We start from the raw sequence: 16,949 nt of genomic DNA on the forward strand, positions 1-16,949 counted from the left end.
TTTCATCAGTGGGAATGGGCCCACGGGACCTGGCATAGGGAAGTCAATTCCTGTTGGATAAGCAAATGCATGAGCGGGCACTTTGGAAGCCACATGTTTCCTACGGAGGAAGCCATCAGCTGAAAATGTTTCACCAATATCATGGACTCCTGGAAACAGCGGCTTTTAGGAGGTCCATGTTCTTCACTGATTAGGAGGTAAGAGAAAGCACATGTTTACGGCAGAGAATACTTACAGGCGGGGGTTTCTTCCTCATCTCAAAAGTCCGAGTGGCACCAAAACTAAGTGACGCAATGACGGGGCAGCTCCCCAGTGAGGGCTCATCGTCACTGTGCCAGTCTACGCTGTCCTTCTCGTCTCGGTACAGATTGCACAGCAAGGAGTTGAAGGTGTGGCCAGTGTTCTCCTCAATGCGGCTCTTCAGAGTGCAGAGCACGGGATGCCACTGCCAGCAAGCCGAAGCAGGTGCAGGGCAGGCACACAAGACACAGTAGGCCGCCATGGAAAAAGAGAAGGAAAGGCAAAATCAGCCGAGTTCTGAACAGGGCATTGCAACACACGGAAGGCCAGAGGAGTAGCTTCGTCTCCTCCCTCCATCTCTGTGCTGAAGCCAGCCTCCTCCACTCTAGGAAAGCACTAAGTGGGAAGGCTGGAGTCTGTCTACCATCTCTTGTTTCTCCTGCAGTGCATATCCCCACCAAGAAGCCAATGCCACTCCGCTGAGGGTGGTCTGGAAAGGCAGTGCTGTGCTAAGTGGAGCAGTGACGCTGACGTAGCCAGTCAGTCCGCACACTCAGGCTCAAGTGAAGAGCAAGAGAACTCTCAACGGGGTGCCTTCCATTCATCCTGTCCCTATTTTATTCTCAACAACAGATTTGCTTTCCTGAAAAGTATGCAATATTTAGCGTAGCTAACTTCCTACAGTCAGAACCCAAAGCCTGGCAGAGTGGTGCATGCCAGTAATCCTAGCACTTGGGAGGCTGAGGCTGAGGCCACCCCGGTCTATGCGATGTCAACAAACACATGCGCTCTTTTTCTTTTCTATAGAATGGGACCCAGAGCACATTCTTAGAGCCATAAAATTACAGACTTACTCACACTGCACAGCACCACTTGCTATCTGTGCCCATGTGGCCATGTACTCAAGGAGTTATGCACATCAGTCACAGGCTGTGCACTGGCTTTCACTGGAGTTCTGTGTCTCACTAAAAGTCTCAAGAGCCCGGCATACACTTTAGGACAGTGGTTTTCAAACTTTACACTACCAAAATTACTGATGTCCTCAAAAATCCTTCGTTGAATTTTACTGTTGTTGTTTGAGACAGGGTCTCAGTATGTAGCCCTGGTTGGCCTGGAACTTGCTATGTAGGTCAGGCCGATCTTGAACTCACAGAGATCTGCCTGCCTCTTCCTCCCAAGTGCTGAAACTAAAGGTGTGCACCACCATGCCCAGCTTGAACCTTTGTTCTTTTAGGTTACAGTTATTGATATTTACTATATTGAAATTAAAGCTGAACTGACAGTGGTGGTACATGCTATAATGCCAGGGAGACTGAGGCAGGAGGACAAAGAGTTCAAAACAAGCCTGGGCTGTAGCAAGACTCTGTGTCAAGATAAATACACCATTGGTAGTTCATTCAACAGGCAACAACAAATCTGTATAACTTGGTATGAAAAAAAAAAGTCTGTAATTTCAATATAAAAATGGGACGAGAGTGGCCCTGCTTTGCAAATGCAATGTCTGTCTTCACAGGAGGCAGCCAGCTCTTCTGCTTCTGCATTTACTCTGCTAAAATTAGTGCACAGTCCTGTCGGAGAGCGGGTTCTGTGACTGCATCCAAAGCTCAGCCTGTGCGGACTTCTTGAGTTAGCCCCAATCCGGAATCTAACACTATCTCAAACTTGTCTTGTTCTTTTACATTTCAATTTGAATGAACCTTTACCCTTGTGTGGTTTTGGTAAGACCTACCCTTCGTCACCTGGGAAACACTGGTCTCTGAGTTATACAGTTCTTCTAAACATTCACACATTTCATTACACAGTAACGAAACTGTAAATACTGACACTAATCTCATCAGACAAGTCTAGGTCATGGGAAGAAGCCAGGCTCAAAGTGATGGACACTAGTTTCCCCCAAAGTGTGTTTTTTTTGCTTGAAAATTCAACTTTTATCATTGACAACAAACCCTGTCCACTCTTTTCACTGAAGTGAAACTAATTTCACTTGTTGATGAGGACATATTAGTCAGGTTCTCAGATCTGAATAAGAGGTCTGTTTGCCAGTTGTTTTATATAAAAGTAATCAATGGGGGGAAAACAGCTTACAACTCAATCACACTCAGTTTTTAGGAGACATGCTTTATGAATTCTTTCAATATCATCAATTAACTATTCAGATGTACTTGAATTCTAGGATTTAACAAAACTAAGGTTACTGTTTTCAAAAGGCTAATCTTCAGTGAAGTCAGCTTTTTTGTTTGTTTTTTGAGACGGTCTCTCTACACAGCCCTGGCTAGCCTGGAACTCACTTTGTAGAGCAGGCTGGCAGATCCCTGAGTAGAAGCATTCACCACTTACGCCTGGCTTAGCATTTTTATTTTTAATTGGAAAAAATTACATTTACTTTTACTTTACATGCATGCATTTTTATTTCATGAGCACAAGTGTTTTGCCTGCAGGTATGTATGTATACTGTATGTGTGCCTGGTGCTCACAGAGGTCAGAAGAGGGCATCAGATCTCTCGTAACTGGAGTTACAGACAGTTGTGTGTGGGGAACTGAATCCAAGTCATCTACCAATAGCATCACGTGCTCCTAACCTGAGCAGTCTCTGTAGCCCCCCATTTTTAACTTTTAAAATTACATTTCTTAAGTGTGTGTGCACGTGCCCACGTGTACACAGCACATATGTGGCATGCAGAGGACAATTTACAGGAGTCAGTTCTCCACTTTCACCATGTGGGTTCATGGGATTGAACTCAGGTCACCAAGCTTGGGGGCCAGTGCCTTTACCCACTGAGCCATCTCATGGGCACTAAACTCAGCATTTTGAAAGCTGTAGGTGGGAGTGAGCAGTGGTGGGGAGCACAGTGATCACTGGCAGTTCGTTGGTGCTGAGGTGCTCCCTAGTCATCCACAGGCATTTCTGTAGCATCAGGGCAGATGCTACACAGTTACAAACACACACTCTTGCGTTGTTGTGAAAACATAGCGCAGTCCCTACAGAGGCTTCCTGGACGCATGAGCTGCGCTTCCGCAATGGCTGTGTCCCACCTGGTAGTGACAGGATGGGTGCTCAGAGGGGACAGTGCAGTACTGAGTCCAGCCCCGCTCCTGCCACAGAAGCGCTGGAGCAGCCCTGCAGGGTGACACCAGAATGAAAGCTGGGCCTCTCCGTGCCTATCAGCATCACATTAGCAGAGGATTTAGAAACGGAACAGCAACAACAAACTGAACTTAGGTCAGTACAGCAAAACAAAAATGTTATTAAGCCGGCCCTCGTTCAAGAGAACAAATTCTAAAATGAAACCCCAGCTACCACATGGGCAAGCTGAGCTTCCTGCCCATCTCCCAGCTGTAATCTACCTTCACAGAGAGATCAGATGCTAGAATTACACACTTAACAAGAAGACCAGAATGGAGAGAAGATGGCTTTTCTAGAATGTGCCTGAGAATCTCATTAGCACTTGCCTGACTCGTTTGGGACTCAACACTGCAGCAACATTCAGTTTGCATTGTGTTTCTAAGTGGTATATGGTTTTCTCCCGGCTATTTTTGGGAGTGAAGTATAGAGAAAGGGGGATATGCAGAGGGTAATGGAGGATTAATTTAGGCTCTTTAACCAATTCTCTAAATAGAGATCCTTTAGAACTGAATGTCTAAATTAAAATTCAGCGTCATCTTGCTGTTCAGTGAAGGCATTCTATCCTTAAAGGACATCTGAGAAAAGTGTGAGAACACAGAAGACGCAGAACAGGCTTCCGACAGTTTTCAGAGTGACCTCAGGGCCACAGACGTGGGTCTGGGTCTACAGAAAGATGAGGTCACATTGGTGGGGCTTGCAGCTGACTAAGTTTTCATCTATTTTCTTCACTGGGCCCATTATCATTCAGTTTGTACAAAGACAAACAAGCTTCAAAACCTAGGGCTGAAGCTGGACGTGTGGACATGCCTCTGACACCTCTCTGGGAGGCTGGAGCAGCAGCAGTTTGAGTTGAAAGCCATCCTTAGCTCTAGAAAGTTGGAGCCAGCCTATCTATGTAATGAGGGCTTGTCTCAAAAGAAATGTGTGTATACTAAACATATTAGCAATAAACACACAAAATTCCACAATAGGACTTATAATTTGAGAATCTTTTGTGTAAATGTGTTTGCACATGTATAACGCTTAGAGACCAGAAGATAACGTCTAATGTCATCCCAACAGGTGCAGTCTGGTTCGTTCGTTCTTTCTTCCTTTCTTCCCCCCCTTTCTTTTTCTTTCTTTCTTTCTTTCTTTCTTTCTTTCTTTCTTTCTTTCTTTCTTTCTTTCTTTCTCCTCTCTCTCTCTCTCTCTCTCTCCTCTCTCTCTCTCTTTCTCTCTCTCTCTCTCTCTTTCTTTTGATACAGGATCTTTACTTGCCTGGAATTCACCAAGTAGGCTAGACTAATGGGCCAGCACTTCTCAGAACTGGGATTCCAAACATGTACCACTATGCTCTTTCCCCTGGGTTGGAAGGTGCTGGTCAAACTCAGGTCCTCACGCCTGTGCGGCAGGCACTTAGTGGCTGAGCAATCTCTCTAGCCCTATTTTGACAATCTTAATGTCCAACAAGAGGCTTGCTTGAATAAATTAATGTATTTCAAAGACTATGAAATATTATACAGGTATTAAATCCATATAGTATATTTACTGATTCTAAGATTTGTTAATGATATATAGGTAAGAGAAACACATAGATAATTTTTCAGTCTTATTCATTTAAGGGGGTTTTGTTTGGTTTGGTTGGTTTATGTTTTGTGGTGCTAGGAACTAGACCCAGGGCCTTGTGCACAGTAGGTAAGTGCTGTTCAACTAAGCCACATGCCCAAGCCACTTATGATTTTCCAGGGAAGGGTCTAACTATCTCAGACCTAGAGTCCTCTTACCTCTTCCTAAGTGCGGAGACTACAATTTCAATAAGAGTCAAAAAGGCTTGTTATTGAAAAAAAAATCTTTTGGAAAGTTGTTTTAAATACGCCTCCTAAGTGAAAGACAATACGTAGCAAGGCTGTGTGGCGTGGCTTCTGTGCACTCTAAAAATGGCGGTCTTTCAGCCAGGAACTGCCCCCAACCGATGCCCAGCAATGTCTGCTGAGAAAGCTAACTGAAGGACAAGCTGGAATGAATGAAGAAGGACCTGCCCAAGCCTGCTTAGGCCCCAGCTTCGCCTCTGTGGATAAGCAGGTAAACGACTGTGACCAAGTGGGGACAGCTTTTGTTCCTCACTGCCTCCAAATCTACTTCAGAGAAAAGGAGTCTCCACAACTCTAAAGGCACAGTCTTCATCCAGCCCCAGGAAAAGCAGCAGCCTCCTCCTGTGACAACCACACTGTGTCCATGTTGTCCCCGGGTACCTCAGCACACAGGGGCTTTGTGCTCACATCTTGCTAGGGCTCTAAAACATGTCACACTTCTGTGTGTCCAGATGAATAAGCAAAACTCCATTTCTTCAAAGTCTCTTTCAAGAAAGCACAACATTTTTGTCAAAGGCAAGAGTCCAAGAACTAAACAGGGAGCTATTTCTTGGACCTCAACTCTAGCCTTTGGACAAGCTTATTTATATACCAAAATATCTTTGTCTGCTGTCATGGAATTTTTTTTAAGAGATAGGGTTTTACTGTGCTGTTAAGGCTGGCCTTGAACTTATGATGCCCCTGCCTTAGCTTCCTGAGTTGTAGCATTATAGGCATGTACTACCAAAAGAAGCAGTAGAAACAAGCCCAAGTGGCAGTAAGTTGGAAGTCTGGAAACTGTACCCACAGAACAAACATAAAGTTAACAAAACGCAGGTTTTTTCACAAGTAACAACAGAGCTGAGAAACAGAAGGGCGCCCTACCCTCACTGGCCAGCTGCAGGGATGTGCTACACAGCAGAACACAAGCAGTGTTTACGGAGGAGGAGTCGGGAGAGACAGCTCCTTCCCCTGGGAGCCTACACTCCAGTCCCAATTCACTGTTCCAGTTTCCTCCCATCCTCTGAGCTCATTTACAAGTCATGAGCACACAGAGGACAAGAAGCAGGAGGTTTCTGAACCCAGAGGACTTTCTGAAGTAGGAACCGTCATGTGCCTCTCTGAGGACTTACTTCTAGTACTCAACACTTAGACCAGCAAACCACACCAGTGACATCATTTCAACATACGTGAGGATTTGGTTCCATAGTGATTCTTGAGTAAGTGTAAGGAAGCTCTCCATACCATGCTGTAAGTCTTGGTTGCGGATAAGTTATATCTAAGAAAGAAAATACAGGGCTCTTGAGACAGTTGCTGCTGGTAAGGTGGGCCTGCTGCCAGCCAATCCGTGCCTGCACTGTGCAAGAAGCGTGAGGGACACAAAGGAAGAGGAAGGCTGACCCAGTCCCTTCCTCAGACAGGATGTGGGAAGGGGCTAGAAGCTGGACGGGCTACACAGGAAAGAAGACATGCTGGCAGGGATAGCCTGGGCAAAGGCTCTGGGGAGGGAGCGATAGCCTGGGCAAAGGCTCTGGGGAGGGAATGTGTATCATCTGTTTGTTTCAGTCACAGCAAAAAAAAAAAAAAAAGTCTCAAAAAGCAGAATATGAGCCTGGACCTTGGGAAAAGGAATCTGTGGTACCAATAATCCATTTGAAAAACAAGAGAACCTATGTGTCCTAGCAACACTGTACATGCCCCTCTGATCTACAAAGTGTAAGCAACCATAGCACACACCTGCCTGTCACAAATGTATGGTATCTGAACTATGTTAGAGAGGTTAGGGGTTACCATCTCTCCCCAGCAGACGTCAGCCACGACAACAAGATTAAGCACAGGGCTGGGTACATGTAGCTCAGTGGTAGAGCTTTTCTAAGCCTGCCTAAGACCCTAGGTTTGAACCCAGAACTGCCTTTAATTAACACATGAATTTTATAATTTATGTACTATTAGATAAATTTTAAAGAAAACCTAGAATTATAGAGTCACAACTGTAATTTGCTCAAAATTAACCATTATTTGGAATGTTAAAGCAAACAACCAAAAGCCACACTATGAAAACTCCTAGAATAGGGAGAAGGCTTCCCTAAGAAGGCTGGCTCCTATTCTGACACCCGAGATTAAAGAAAAAGAAAAAGAAGAAGAAGAAGCCAGTTTACATACACTTTGTCTCTTTTTTCACAAGCAATTCAAACTCCACAGCCTACAGGAGTCTATGCTAGAGCACAGACGCCTCCTAGTGGCCACGTGTGGTATGCTGGTGTAGGGAGCGCAAGAGTAAAGGCAGATCACATCTTTACAAGCTCAGGAGAGCCGACATTGACACTGAAAGAGACTGGCCGACTCCAGTGACAGGAAAGAGAACACAAAGTCAGTAAGAAGGACTTTAGAAAAATGTGTGCCAAATGGATTAGCACAAAGAAAGCTCTGGAAACTTCTATGAAGAAGAACCGAGCCCCATCAGAACTAACAGAGGAGGCAGATAAAGCGAAAGGGAGAGCGGGTCAGCCACGGGCCAGCCAGGCAGGCTTTCCTGGCTCTCTGAGCTCTCGCTTCTCTCTTGTCCACTCTCCCTGACCTCTGGGACTCTGCTGGCTATGGCTTCTGCCTGGCATACTCCTTCCTGTCTGTCCCTTAGGGAGTTCTAGGCTTGAACCTGCTTGAGACCAGCTGTGTGAAGCAGATGTAGGGAACTGAAAAACATCTGAATGGGGACTATGCAGCATGGAGGCCTACTTACCCTCTCTGATGCCCATCCTCTGTTTCCAGGGGACCTCCCGACAAAGGCGCTCCAATATCCAGTCAGCTTCCTTCAAGTCCACAAAGCCAGGATATAAACGCACCCTTAATGCAGAAAGAACTGTCATTAGCTGAACTCCACAGAAGAGGCGGATAGAGTAACGACCGGGGGATCAGTTGATTAGACCTTCACTTGAAAGGGAAGAGGGAACCGTCTCACCACTTCCCTCCCACATGATCTTCATGGAAAATAAACTCCATTCCCGGTACCACTAAAGACCCAAGGAAGTACCAGGGATGCACGAGGTCTTTTTAGATTTAAACAACACTCAAGATACTGCCCAGGAGATAACTGACACAGATTACTAGCATGGCTTAGTTTCGAAACCTTGGGTAGGCACTTAATGTCCCTCAGTTTCCAAAAGTGTAACCTAAGGATGACATCCATTTCATAAGGCCACTATGAAGAGTTACCAGTAAAACGCGGGGGTCAAAAGATTATTTTTAAAACTACATCCATTAGAGTAGACAGAGACTATCATAGCTATCAAAACAGACATACCCAAATGAGGTCTCCTTTTACTAAATACATTCTCATCCTATTACAGACTCAGCTGAAAAGGTCACTTTGTATCTCTTTCCTTAGAAAAGTCTGGACGTACACTCTCTTGCGGTCTTGACAGCAGCCAGGCCTCAGAAGGTTCATGTGATGACCCCGAGGTCATCTAGAACTACCTAGTTAACACAAGACGTGGCTGACCAAGACAAGCCAGCTGGTTCCGCACACTGGCTGTTAAAGTTTGGCTTTAAAGGAGTGTCCGGGTTGATGGCTGCTTTGTTTTGCTGCTGCTGTTGTTTTTATTTCTTGTCAACTTGACACAAGCAGGGGTCATATGGGAAGAAGGAATCTCAACTGAGGAACTGTCTCTATCAGACTGGCCTCTTGGTAAGTCTGTAGGAGTTTTGCCTTAACTGACGACTGAGGTGGGAAGGCCCAGCTTACTGTGGGCAATACCATCCCTCGTCAGATGGTCCTGGGATGTTTAAGCACACAGATTAACCTAGGAAGAGCAAGCCAGTAAGCAGCATTCCTCCATGGTCTCTGCTTCCGTTCTTGCCCTGACTTCCCTCGGTGATGGACTGTGATCTGAGAGTTGTAAGATGAAATAAACCCTTTCCTTCCCACATTGCTTTTGGTCATGGTCTTTATCACAGCAATAGAAAACAAACTAAGACAGGGAGGTTCCGAAAGGGATTAAAACAGTAGCCATTCCAGCCAGTTTTACAGGGTGCTCCACATCCAGCAGAGGCTCCTGTTAAGCAATTTTCATTTGTCATTTCTGATGCATTTGTTTATCTCATTGGTTTATGGTGATAGTTAATATACTTGTGCACTAAGATATTTTCAAAATATTTTAAAATAGTGACTGCACTTAATATATGATTTAACTTTACCTTCAGTTCACCTTGATGTGGCACTATAACACTATATAATGAATAGATACGTAGTTCATGAAGTGCAGCAATAATATTGAAGCACTCACAGAAGACTCAAGCCAGTGCTGGCACTAAGTTACTGGGAGTGGTGGGGTGCAGAAAAAGGACTGTCTCTCTGGGCCTTGCTTCCTCACTAAACTGTAGTCATGATAGTTACTGTAACTGGCAGAAGCTGTACCAATGTTTTGATACTAGAAACATTTTGTAAAAAGGAGGTATTACCCGAGTCTTGTGCCTTAACAAGGAGAAGACAATTCAAGAGATGATAACACAATGACAGCTGTACTCACGTCCCAATGAGGAGTCACCTACCTAGACACACCTGTGGGGGACAGGCTGATTTCATACACACCTTCCCTGCTAAAGAAGCAGAGGAAAAGCACGTGTTAGTGTGAGGCAAAAGAATCCACCCTGTTTCTGCCTTTCCAAGGTCCTGGTTCACTAGGATTGGTTACCAATAGAGAACACTATGAGGGAGGCTAAGTTACACCCTCCTTAACTGCTGGACAAGGGGCAAAATGGTGGCACATCATTAATGGTGCTGGGAACAGAACCCTGATAGGATCAGGCCATGGAGACAAAGTGGGAGAAAGTAACCTCTGATTCTACCCCCTAGGTTTCGCCCGTAATTATGGTATGATCTAAGAATCTATCACCCAAGGAAAGTTTGGAATGAGGAGTACAACCCAGGGGGCAAGTGCATGCATCTCAAGACCTAGAGCTTCTGTTACTTGTAAAGTAAATGTCTAGTGAGTTCTTCCTCTGAGTAAAAAGCCTTCAGTGTTCCCATAACTGCATCCGCGGTCCTTGAGACCTAGACCTCTCTTCTGACGACTACCCAGAGTCACCATCTCCAGCATCAACTGCTTGCATTCCCTTAACACAGCACTGTGGGTGTTTCTAGCCCATGTTTCTGTATGCTGGAATACTTCCCTACCAGTAAGCAGCGCCTATCCACCTTACCTCCCAGTCTGGCCCAGTGAAAACTTCTGACTTCCCCTACAGAAATCTCACTTAGCCCCACTTCTAAACCTTCCCTGACCATTAATTTGTGCCAGTAACATCACCCATCCCACCCTGTGCCAGTATTAGATCTTACGTACAAAATTACAACTTGTTTACACGTGTATTTTATTCACTAGAGTGGCTTATTTTTCACAGCTTACACACACTGGATGGTGAGAAAAGTTCACTGAATTTAATCAAATGTGGAAAGGTGTGAAACACAGATATGCAGGTGTAAGGTTCACGGCAGAAGAGCAACAGAGCAGACAGGTCATTCTCTACTTTAAAGGTTTTCATGTCCCCTCTCTCATGACCTCTGAGCTAGGCTCTAGGCAGCTGAATGAGCGCAGCTGGCATATATTTCACAACGACCACATCTACAGAAGGTGTCTACAGGGGTTCTGAGACATGAATACTGTGTTTTAATGAGGCATACTGAACTGTATCTAGACACTGTCTCACTTAAACATGAAACACATTTCTGGGAACTGACAAACAAAGCCCAGGAGCATTAACTTTAGATACAGCAAGGCCGAACCCCAAACAAACAGGGGTAGATGTTGTGACTTTTCTTGACTTGCAAACTTACAATTGCATCCCTTCCATCTAAGCCTGACTGTCATGGTTTCATGGCTTTGTTCATTTTATCACTGATGGAGGTGATAGCACCCAGCTACTATACAAACTGTCAAAGACTAGTAGACCTAGATTGGGCTTAAGTAATTGGAATACTAATCTTTAACATACAAAGAAAAAAATCAAACTCTACACATGTGGAAAGAACTCAGGACAAGTTATATAGCTAACTAGTTGCAAAGATGTGACTAGATATTTTTTGAAATTATGTTGACATTTGTGTTAGTTTCAAATCCAATCTAAAATATCTATATAGCATAATAGACTGCTCATGGGCAAGAACATCCATCTGATGCTAACTGCTAACATAAAAGGATTGTTCGTACTGATAATTTATTTACATCAGGTAGAAAGTAGGAGGCAGGAGAAAAGAAGCCAAAATATCTATCAGCTTTGGAGAACATTTCAGACACTGATCAATACAAGAGGAACATTTAGCATTGCTTAAATCGCTCAGGAACAACCAAAAAACGTGGCTTTAATAAATGGGCTGTAGGTTCATCTAGGTTAGAGAAGCTAACCTAGATGTTAGCAGTTAGAAGGACTGCTAGTAAAATGGTACTTACAGGCTTCTCAACAAACCAAGCTCCCAGGATTCAGGAAAAAGCCTTTTCTGTCTCCAGCCTACTCTAACAGACACCAATGAAACAGGGCCAGGAAATCTACCCCAGAGGCAGAATTCAATGTGCAGAGATCTTGCTGTGTTTTCTATACCATCAGCAACCCCAGAAAGTCTCCTCGAAAGATCAAGTTCAAAGATTGAGGTAGAACTATTCCTTCCAGCTAAAAATTTAGAGATATTGAGCCATTCTCTTTTTAATGGGAAAATCATGGAGGGAAAGATCCTGGCCACCCACTTCACCGTCGACAATGCTTACTTACTCAATCACTCTGGGTTCTGGGGCTGTACGTACAACCTGCAAGGAAACAGGCAGATCTGAGTTCTGGGATGGTTCCCCAGGGTCAAGAAAAACCCCATACCTCTCATTTCTAGCCAAAACCAAGGCAGGTTTACAGCTAGCCTTTTTCCAGCCCCATGCCCACTACCCCAACAGAGCATTGTTCCTGCAATTCCTACAACTCTGTCACACTGGCCAGCTGACAGAAAACGTGACACAATTAGAACTCATCAACTTTCCTGTTGCCCAGAAACTGAAGAAACCTTTTATTGATAAGGAAGACTTTTTTTTTTTAAGTAGAAGATACATTCTAAGAGGAGTTTTGATAATTATTTATATCACCTGTGGGCCACAACTTCTTTGGGAGTTGAACGACCCTTTCATAGGAGTCGCCTAAGACCATTGGAAAACACATACATTTACATTATGATTCATAACAGTAGCAAATTATGAAGTAGCAATGAAATAATTTTATGGTTGAGGTCCTCATACATGAACTGTATTAAAGGGCTGCAGCATTAGGAAGGTTGAGAACCACTGATTTATAAGGTTGTTATTATACTAAGATGCCTAATTTTCAAACTGTATTTTTTCCATTTTATTATTAATTTTGTAAGTGAAGGAGTTGAGGAGCTGGCTCAGTTGATAAAGCACTTGCTACAAAAGCATGAGAGGCTCAGTCCAAATCCTCCACACCGTGTGAATGCTGAGAGGGTGCAGAGGCTTCTCTGCAAAGCCAGAGCTCGGGAGGTGGAGACAGGGAACTCCCAGGGCAAACTGGCTGGTTAGACCAGCTGAATCAGAAAGTTCTATATTCATCTGAGAGACCCTGACTCGATATAAGGTCAGGAGCAATTGAGGAAGATACGTGATGTCAACCTTTGGCCTCTGCACACACATCTACAGGCACATAGACATGCACACCCATTTATATGAACGTGCATTTGCATAACACACACATGAAAATAAAAAAAGAACTGGGAGTTGAGCTCAAGCTCAACTTGTCTAGCATATATAAGACTCTGAGCTTGACCCCCAGTCCTGCAACACCCTTGTCCCCCCAAAACTGAATCGTCTATGGTTTTTATACTTACTTCCCATGGGAGGTAGGGGGCTAAAAATCAGGCATTTTGCTACAATCACTGAACTTTCAGAAGGATTTTCTGTAACAGTTCTGAAGAGAGCATCATTACAGAACTGTTAGGTCTTAGCTAGCCCACTAGTCACAGTATAGCCTTAAGGTGGTTGTGATGGTACAGCTTCCCTGCCCCCACCCCCCAAAAAAGGCAGAATACAAAGAATCTTCAGACATACAAGAACACTAAAATAGTTCATATTTCATTATTATTAGAATCCTTTTGTTCGGCTACTCCTAAGTAAATTTATTCAGCCCCTGTTGGAGTACCTGCTACAGAAACAGCTTTTTATAAGCACACCTCTGTTACTACTGAAGGGTAAACAACAATTTACCAGCTGAGGTTCTTGGAACACAAACTCTCTGTCAGGCAGCTGCTGCTCCTTGTTCTTCCAGGCCTGCCCCGGTGTTTGGGAAAGATGGCTCCGAGCAGCAGTAGCTGAAATGGCAGAGAAGAGTCTCAAACATGAGCCAATAAACCTCCTTGAAGATGACGTATGATCTCAAATGTAATGGGCAGAGGCAACGAACAGAATCAACACACTCTGAGGGTACTGACTACACAGGAGGAACTGAGTTCAAGTCCTTAGCTCACCATCAATATGATCAGACAAAATGCCAGTCACAGTTAAAGAAAACCGTTACCAACTCAAGCGGGAGTTCATTACAGAGCAAAGGATATAAACGAGATGGTGGCAGCCGTCCACATCCACACACACAGTCCCCGCAGGTTCTTGCCTGGCTGGGCAGGAGCCTGGCTCTTGGCAGGAGCAGACCAGGCTCCCTGCACTCGGGCTCGCCGTCTTTTGTCCTCCATGTTGAACAAAAAGCTTTCTGTTCTGAGATTCCAGAAGATCTCATTCCCGATTCAGACCATGGAATGGTTGGTTACCTGTTTTCAAAAAGAAACGAGTGCTTTGTTAAAGGCTGCGAGGGCCTGGCCCATCAAAGGGCAATGATAGATGGCCCTTTTGGTCAGAAGAGACAGCCCACCAGCACATAGTCATAAAGGCAACTGTCTGTACGACGTCTCTGTCAAGGGCTGACTTCACCCGGACTGCTGGCAATCACAGCACTTTCTCAATAGGCAATCTATCAGTCTGTCCCAGACTGTGTTATTCATATTAGTCTCAAGAGTAGAACACGAGCAACTGTAACATCCCCATAGTCTGCAACACGAACATTGAAAAACAGGCCAAGCCAGGAGCGGTGGTGCACGCCTTTAGTCCCAGCACTCGAGAGGCAAAGGCAGGAGGATCTATGCAAGTGCATTGCTGCTTCCCACTGGATGTAGTGAATTTCCCCAGAAGCTTTAAAAGCACCACGACAGAGGAACCTGAAGGACTTTGGCCATGTGTAGAAAAAGCACAGAGAGACAAATGCTACATGACCTCACACATAAAGACTTCAGAAAGCTGAACCCCTCAGAGTAGAATGTGATTGCTTGTGGTTAGGGAAGGGGGCTAGATGGGGAATAGGACCAAAGTACAAAGTTTCACTTGGACAAAGATAAGCTTTACTGTTCTCCTGCACAGAACAATGACCATAAATACCAAATCCCTGGATATTTCAAAGTTACTAAGAGTCGATTTTAAATAAGGTATGTGAAGTAATAGATGTATTAATTTGATGCACTCATTATACATCACAAGTATATATGAAAACATCACAGTATCCCATAAATACATACAATAATTTGTCATCTAAAATTAAATTTAAAATGAAAATCTAAAATATTCACATACCACTTTCAAAACTATGACAGGAACGATTCCATTTCTATGCTTATAACAAGCAGTGAAAGGTAAGATATGTGAATATGGATGGGGATCAGTAGGGTTAGCGACTTACAAAGTCACTCAGGAAGTCAATATCAACTGAAAGTTCAACTTTTATCAAGTCCCAGCCTTAAGCTAATCAAACCCCCTACATTTCTGGCCATAAATTATACCCTATAGCAAATACAGAATCCGGGAGGGTTGGGCCATATGTTCTGAATTTTGGGGTCTAGGAAATCTTCAAGTTCCCAAAGTGAGCACACTTACAAAGAGAGGACACTCAGCCTACAGATTCCCAGGCCCCATCTCCTAGACCTTCTGGTCCAACAGCTCTGGGCTCAGGACTCTATGCTTAAATTTCCTATCTTAAATTTCCTTAGGTGGTAAGAATTATGGGTTACCAGCACGCACCTGTAATCCCAGCGTTCAGGAAGCCTGAGCTAAATATTGAGACCCTGTCTCACCAACAGCAACCCACCCCGTGCTTATCATTTATCAGGTAGGGACATGCAGAGGCTGTCACCTGCCCCAAAGAGTTAATGAAACAATCAAATCCAGCATTACGAGATGTGTGACAGAAGTCTTAAAGTGTGGGAGGTCTTAAAGGCCTAAGACGAGGGCTGGCGGTAGTTCCCGAAGGCCTCCGACCCGCTCACCTTGGTGCTCATTCACCCCGGAGCGATGTCCCTCGTCTAGGACAACTAATGAAAATAAAAACTCTAGAGTGCCGTCTGAGACTTAGTTTGTGGAGTCCTAGAATTTATCTACTAACCAAGGTCCCCGCCACCCTGACACTCAAAGCTTGAAAACCTTAAAAAGAACAAGGGCTCTGGCGGTAGCGGGAACTTGCTCGGAATGCAGATCTGTCCCTGTCCCACCTGCAACGCTGGCTGAGTCCCAGCCTCTCCCTCACAAGCAGAGGAGTCAGTGCTGCCCTCAGGGTTGAGGTAAATAAAGCGGGGAGCAGCCTGCTGCTGTGATGGGCAGAGCTGGCTTCCCCACACGCCCGCAAGCCAGACGCTGAGCGAGCTGCACCCACCTGGCTGGACTTGAGGAAAGTTGCCGGCGCTCCGAAACAGCTCAGCTCTCCGGACGCTGGGGAACCTTCAGAGTGGGGCACCAACTCCTGTGCCGCCCAACCACAGGCCGTCACTTCCTCCTACGTCACAGACCGACACCGCTTCCGGTGTGTACCCCGGAGTCCGGGTCGCCCCACATCCCCGGTGCCTAAAGGGCCGGGTCGAGAAGCTGGAGGGAACAGGATCAGAACTGTGGACAGGGGCAGGGGGCTAAGGTCGCTCTGGTGAGGCGGAGATGGGAATGAAGATGAGTCTTCTAGGCCTAGATTCCCCAAGATGTAAGCTCCCCGAAACTAGTGCTGGCATCTTTGGTCTGTTGTGCAAAGGGCAACCGCAGTACCCCGGAACTTGGTGGACCGATCGGGGAGTTGGAAGGTCATGGTGTGTTCAGCCATAAAATTCGCTTGTTGTCTTGAAAACCATGAGGAGCCTAGGATGTGCCTTGCTTCCACTGTAGCCTGCTCAACTTTGGTTCATAGCATTTAAGGCGGAGCATGGGATCATGTCTTATTTGTCTGGGTTCCCCAGTGCAAGGTAAATTTTTCTTGAGTCCACAGACCTGTCTAAATTTCATCTAGTGCCACCATTCACGGCAAGTGCTCCGTTTTCTTTTTAAATGATCTTTTAAAATCCTGTTAGCAGAATTAAATGAGATCACAATGTCTGGAACACTATATAAATTTAATAATTCAAGATAGCCCAAAGTGTCTTCTCACCCATCCGACCTCTTGAGAACCATCTTTAAAGTGACCAGGTTAAGCCTATGTATCTTACACTATGACTGTTCTAAATGTAGCACTGAATCAAATATTTTTCTGCAAGTTATTCTCTAAAATTTACCCAAACATGATTATTGTGAAATCTTTCAAATAAGCCTGATACTGTAAGAGTAGCAATAAAGACCTTTTAAGAAAAATCCTTTTCTCCTTAAGAGGATAGAATCTCTGTCCTGGGGAGACATAGCATCGCTGTTGGTCTGTGTAAATCA

The 16,949-nt window shown here is 44.8% G+C and overlaps 1 protein-coding gene across 2 annotated transcripts in view; it reads right to left on the reverse strand.

Moving 5' to 3' along the window:
• The window catches only part of Alkbh3 (alkB homolog 3, alpha-ketoglutarate dependent dioxygenase), a 33,828-nt gene extending 17,800 nt beyond the window's left edge, over positions 1 to 16,028 (reverse strand). The window contains exons 1-8 of one of the 2 annotated variants that reach the window (XM_059260989.1): positions 15,922 to 16,028; positions 13,843 to 13,996; positions 13,440 to 13,543; positions 11,953 to 11,987; positions 9,742 to 9,786; positions 7,934 to 8,037; positions 6,384 to 6,472; positions 236 to 445 (exon numbers count right to left, since the gene is read on the reverse strand). In XM_059260989.1, the coding sequence (XP_059116972.1) occupies positions 236 to 445; positions 6,384 to 6,472; positions 7,934 to 8,037; positions 9,742 to 9,786; positions 11,953 to 11,987; positions 13,440 to 13,543; positions 13,843 to 13,921 (666 nt within the window). In that variant the 5' untranslated portion in view covers positions 13,922 to 13,996; positions 15,922 to 16,028. Of the gene's footprint in view, positions 1 to 235; positions 446 to 6,383; positions 6,473 to 7,933; positions 8,038 to 9,741; positions 9,790 to 11,952; positions 11,988 to 13,439; positions 13,544 to 13,842; positions 13,997 to 15,921 lie in introns of both variants that reach the window. The other variant, XM_059260988.1, reaches the window with a different exon arrangement.
• Positions 16,029 to 16,949: the final 921 nt, after the last annotated feature.

This window comes from Peromyscus eremicus, chromosome 4, assembly GCF_949786415.1.
Source record: "Peromyscus eremicus chromosome 4, PerEre_H2_v1, whole genome shotgun sequence".
Lineage (NCBI taxonomy): Eukaryota > Metazoa > Chordata > Mammalia > Rodentia > Cricetidae > Peromyscus > Peromyscus eremicus.